This window comes from Homarus americanus, unplaced genomic scaffold (genome assembly GCF_018991925.1).
Source record: "Homarus americanus isolate GMGI-L3 unplaced genomic scaffold, GMGI_Hamer_2.0 scaffold24781, whole genome shotgun sequence".
NCBI lineage: Eukaryota > Metazoa > Arthropoda > Malacostraca > Decapoda > Nephropidae > Homarus > Homarus americanus.
In genome coordinates this window covers 79,001-85,000 of record NW_024723430.1, presented here as the reverse complement: position 1 = coordinate 85,000, position 6,000 = coordinate 79,001, and the positions used below count along the sequence as shown (strand labels likewise).

Genomic DNA, 6,000 nt, shown 5'->3' with positions numbered 1-6,000 from the left:
TTCTTATTACACCTGTACAAACAGCACTTGTAACTGAGCACTTGATGATAAGGTACACACTTGTCATACCTGATCTTAACAAAGTAATTCTAAATTTTCTAAGGTTTACGTCGGTTACTTTATATATTGAGGATGGTTAGGTTAAGTCATTCTAGTATAAATTAAATTAAGAGTAGACTGCTACGTTTACAGTTAGTTTGGTCAAATTAAAGTTAGCTACCATGAGTTAAAGAGTTGTCAAGCTTAAAACAGAATTGGCGAAGTAAAATTAGAGTTGACTTGGCGAAGTTAGAGTTCAAGGCTAAATTGAAGTTGGCTACTGTGAGCTACACTACACCAGGCTGCGGGCATTAAGTGCAACCAATGATGAAATTCTATTACGAATTTTCATCTATGCATCTTTAGTCCGTAATGGTAGTTCACATTTCAATAAAATATTACGTCTACTGAATCCAAATTCCTCAGCAGTTCACCAATACGCATCACTAAGAAAATTCTCACTTGACGGCAAAAGGTAAACCTGTCATTATATTCCATGAATTATATTACAAATAACTAAAATTATGGTTAGTTATCATTGCTGGAACACAGTGGTAACGATGGTATTTCGCTTTTGGCTAAGTAGTCTGTATCTGTTAGTGAAGGTACTAGGAATATGTTCACTCCTACATTCTTTTTCTAAACTGACAAATTTGACAGTGAAAATAATTTTACTCATCATAGATTAGGAATAACAAAATATTTATGGTATAATCATATTTTCATGAATGTCTCATGATTCATGTGACCGTACTTCAATGAATAGCTAAATATCTATGTGTGTTCGCACTTTAAATATGAAATTTACTCTAAAACTAACTAGTGTGATTGTTAACGTGAAAGGTAGTCGAATAATACTTAGCTTACTGAGACAAAACTAACCCTGTCCCTATTATATCTATTCTTTCTAATATACGACACATTAGCATTCTTGAATTACTGTTAATGAACTATACTTGCGGTTATTTTAGGACGGAATCATTGTATTGTACTTGTAGACACGCTGTAGATTTTTATACAAGTGAGACTACAACACCCAATACTATTTTTCCCAGTTAAAAATTTTTTTTTTTTAGTAAACCAGTCTTCATAAAAGTCTAATAAAAATTCTTAGTTAAACAATAAACTACTTGAAACTTTATATAGTGAGCGTAATCATTTTTCCAATACACATTTGAGAAGAAGGAAAATCTACGTCGTGGTAAGTTCATGATTGCCTTCTTGAAGTTGGTAAAATAACCTGAATCCAAAATTCGCATTTTCACTTGTATTATCTCGGTATTTGCTGCCAATGCAGGTTATTAAAGATTGGATAAGCCATAAGATATACAATAACACTGAGTTAACAATATATCGCTGCGACTATGGTTGAGTGAACAAGGTGAAATAATAAACTTTCCCAATACTACGCTAAGTAAGCACAAAATACATTACTGTATGCATATTGGCAGGGGTGTGCAGCAAGTTGGGTGCTTCTGAGTTACTTTATAATATTATGTTTTACCACTAGATGTTTTGTTGTTAAAGTGACGTAACAAAACAAACTGTACTGACACATAAAATTTTGACTTGATCGTCGATGTTTCATGAATCAATGTGATTCATTATTTGGATGGTTTGATCTAATTATATCCACAATATATAATCTCTACTATATATTGAATCTGAAACGACGTAAACTTGTCATTTCTATTTCTCAGCCTCGCCAATTCGTCGTCCAAACATGAATATATCAAAGCAGTGTTACTGTAATTTACAAAGAAGCTCGAGGTAATTGTCTACATGTCTTAGGTATATATTTATATGGCATTTAGTAACCGTACACGAGTATAGTAACAATGGTATTATTTCTGTAAAAGATGTAGACTTCAGTGATTCTTTGTGTTCATTCTGCTGTTTCTCGAAGTATGGACGGGTGTGGGTGAGTATGGGTGGCTGTGGGTGAGTATGAGTGGTTGTGGGTGAATATGGGTGGTTGTGGGTGAGTATGGGTGGTTGTGGGTGAATATGGGTGGTTGTGGGTGAGTATGGGTGGTTGTGGGTGAGTATGGGTGGTTGTGGGTGAGTATGGGTGGTTGTGGGTGAATATGGGTGGTTGTGGGTGAATATGGGTGGTTGTGGGTGAGTATGGGTGGTTGTGGGTGAGTATGGGTAGTTGTGGGTGAGTATGGGTGGTTGTGGGTGAATATGGGTGGTTGTGGGTGAGTATGGGTGGTTGTGGGTGAATATGGGTGGTTGTGGGTGAATATTGTGGGTGGTATGGGTGGTTGTGAGTATGGGTGGTTGTGGGTGAGTATGGGTAGTTGTGGGTGAGTATGGGTGGTTGTGAGTGGATAAAAGTAGCTGCTGGTATCACGGTATATTTTGGGCCAACAGTCTCTGGGATCTACACGCCATACTTAGCGACAAGTGTGGTGACGGGTTTTTTTTTTTTTTTACGGGGATTAGCCCACCCAGGCACAGGTCACTGACCCACATCAGGCGGTAGTACCTCCCGGTTTGGCAGCTGCCTAATACCTGCGTTAAGACTAGAAACCAGCCAACCAACCAACACAAACAGGACTGCGATGGTGTGTGTGTGTGTTTAAAGAAGATGTCTGTAATAAGGTGTATTTGAATATTATCAGTTACAAGGAATATTCATATCAACAAACTTTCGGGAACTTGGAGCCAAAATCTTGGTTTAGGTTTCATTAACATCAAACGACGTATTATATGGAGAACTTTAATTATAAAATGCTATTTACACAATAAACATGAATGTGGGGGCTGTCACACCCTTCCTTACAATAATTTAGATCACATGTTTCTTTTTTGCATTGAGGAACACAGACACACATACTTAGAACATATTATCCAGGGTCTTATAAAACTCTGGACTCAAAATTACACTCATACACACATCAACAACAGCGGAGAAAAAGATCACACTGTGTTCCTCGAGAGAAGAGACTAAAGTGCAAGACTAAACCATCAAGAGAGATTTGGCATGAAGTGTTTATGTGTGAGCATCGTAGTAAGTTTATCGCTCATGTAATATACAGTACAAGTTTCCTGTATGTGTAGTGGACCGTATACAGGCAGTTAGGTTCTATACAGGTTATTTGATTAAAAATACACTCAGTAGAAACATGCCTTCAAGTGTATATAATATTTGTGTTAAAAATGCCAAAATGGGAGGCAGAAATTTTTTCCGGACAATAAATATCTACGTGAAGCTCGGTATGTTTTATGTGCCGTAGATATCATAGAAAATGGACTCATTATTGTTTTAGAAAATGGATTACTTATATTACTAAGGATAACTTTCATTTTGTATCCGAAGCTCCCCACAACACCTTTATCATAGCTATCTTGTTCCGTTAACTTGGCGACGAGCCATTTTATGGTTCTATAACCTGGTGATGTACCACAGCTTGTCTGGATAAGCTCCTCGTCTACAAATCTAGTAATTCAATTTTGCTGTTGCACATCCTGAGAACTGACTGTTGTCTCCAAACATGACGACATAAGTACCTCTACAGTTACGTTACTTGGCGACATATCAACTTCTTTTTTCTAACTTAGCAACTTAATTTTACAGTTCTGTTACCCAGTGACTTATTTCTGGTTGTTCCCTTCGTTGATGACTTAATTATGATGTTCTTTGCTTGTCCTCTCATTCTGGTTTGCGTCGAATTATTAGCGTCCCTCACAATCGACAGACTCGGCCCAGTTACACATACCACCGACGGGGTCGAACACCAGCTGCTGCGGACAGGTGTACACCCAGCCCCTCACCAGACCTCTCACCGTCTTGGAGCAAGATATAAATTTCTTGCAGGAATCTGGGTGAGCGAAATAGCCTGTGTCATGACACTGGACGGAACCGTCAGCCATGAGCTTCGCCTTCTCCGTCAGGGTCGCCAGCTGACCCAGAGTGCCAGTGAGGGCGCCGTCCAGGTCCTCGTAGTAGTAGTCGTAGTTGTCCTGGCGGTCGAGGATGGCCGAGGCTGCTGGCTTGAGAGATAACTGCGGTGACAATGGTGCTCCGTCGGGGGTAGGGCGAGGAGGGCGGGGGCTTCGTCGAGGTGGAGGTGTGGTTGTGGCGAATGGGCGGGGGCTTGTACCTGGTTGAGGGTTAGGGAGTCGGGGAGTAGGCCTTTTACGAGTACTGGATCGCGATATAATGACGGGTGTGGGCGTAGTGGGTGCGGGTTTAGAGAGCAGAGAGGAGAAGGTGGGTCGTACAGAGGTTTCTGGGGCGTAGGTAGTTTCCGGGAAGACGTCCTCCTCGAACACTGTGACGGCCTCCTCCTTGGTGAAGGCGGAAGGCAGGGTGGTGGGAACTGAAATTGGTGCAGAGGTGCTGATCAGAGGGCCTGGTGGATGTGGGTCTTCATCTACTACTAAGGTTGGGCGAGGAAGATTGTCATCCTGCTGGGGGGAAGGACGAGTTGGACGTGCACTGATCTGAACCAATGGTCTGGTGGGTCTTGAGCCGTCAGAAAGTGGTCGGGTGGGCCTTGGGTTCTCAGCCAATGGGCGCGTTGGCCTTGGCCTATCAGCAAATGGGCGGGCTGGGCGTGGGCTGATTCCAACCAAGGGACGAGTCGGGCGTTGGCGAGTTTCAGGCTGTGGGCTGGTCTCCTGTTGTGGGCGGGTGGGTCGTGGGCGAGCAAATGCCCGAGGAGGGGTAGGTCGTGCTTTGGAGGGTGGGTGGGTCCTGATCCTCACTGGTCCACTCGTCTGGTCTTCAGCCTAAGACAACACCACACACGAGGTTAAGAAACTATTCCTAAACAACAAATAATATTCTGTATTAAGTATATTATCATTATCAAAGTCAATTATAATTCAATCAAGTAATGACCGACTGTATCTATCACTACATCTATCTATCAAATTCAGTGTAAAAATGAAACAGAAACAATACAATCTAAAATATATAAATAAACTTTCTCAGGATTGGCATAAAGTTATATATTACGAACACCAGCGAAGCACTCATTCCAAACAGTCAGGTCACCGACAGACAGCTGCATCAGGTAGGGAGTCAGAAATTATCGAAGTCGTGGGAGTCAGAACGTAGTTGATCGCCTCTAGCAGGAGGAAAAGTCCCCAAGAGGCAGAGAGTAGTCACCCCCAGGTCCGAGTTCACCAAGAAAGGCTCTCAAAGGGGCCCAAGAAAAATAGCAGTGGTAGCTGGTGGTAGGTGGGAGGTAGTGGTGGTGGTTGAGGTGGGTGGTGGATAGCGGTGGTAGGTGGTGGTGGTGGGTGGTAGTGGTGGATGGTTGTGGTGGGTGGTGGTGGTGAGTTGTTGTGTAGGTGTTAATGATGGTGGTTGTTGTGTTGGTGAAAAACGTGGTGGTTGGTGTAGGTGTTGGTAGTACTAATGATGGTTGTGTAGCTGAACTGAATAGGTGGGTGGGTGGGTGTGGGGGCGAACGAAAAAGGTAAGCAAGTGTGAACAATATGGAACTTTCTCTTACCAACGTTGCGTCATTTGGGATCTGGAAGAGAGTGTCATTTATACCAAACAAGCTGGAGAACGATCAGTGTACACACGAGGAGCAAACTTGAGGCTAGAGTCTGTCCTGTTGACCTCTGACTCTTATCCTCCAACACCGAGTTCTGAAACAGAGACGAAGTCCGTCCAAGTCCAACAGTCATTTAATGGTCAAGTGGGTCGCTCCCAGTCTAGAGTGCGTCGGTCAGGCGTCTCGGTCAAGGGTATTAAGTTGGTTATAACATCATGCTATCAATTTATAAGGAATACTTTATCACGGCTTCAAGTCACTAAAGATGCCCAATGACCAAAGTAACAAGAAAAGTGCTTCCAAAAACTACTTCAAAATACAGGGAAGTCAATTGGAACATATACTTTTATACGCTCTGATTGACTTCCTTGACTGATGGTGAGTTATCATGAGAATGCAAACTACTTACAGCAATGTACACGGTGCATATACAACTAGTGCA

At 42.2% G+C, this 6,000-nt stretch overlaps 1 protein-coding gene across 7 annotated transcripts in view; it reads right to left on the bottom strand.

The window, feature by feature from the left end:
• Window positions 1-2,750: 2,750 nt before the first annotated feature.
• Window positions 2,751-6,000, bottom strand: part of LOC121863451 (probable chitinase 10) — a 61,452-nt gene continuing 58,202 nt past the window's right edge. For 6 of the 7 annotated variants that reach the window (XM_042362109.1, XM_042362113.1, XM_042362111.1 and 3 more), the window contains one exon: window positions 2,751-4,779. In XM_042362109.1, the coding sequence (XP_042218043.1) occupies window positions 3,721-4,779 (1,059 nt within the window). In that variant the 3' untranslated portion in view covers window positions 2,751-3,720. Of the gene's footprint in view, window positions 4,780-5,510; window positions 5,653-6,000 lie in introns of all 7 variants that reach the window. The other variant, XM_042362115.1, reaches the window with a different exon arrangement.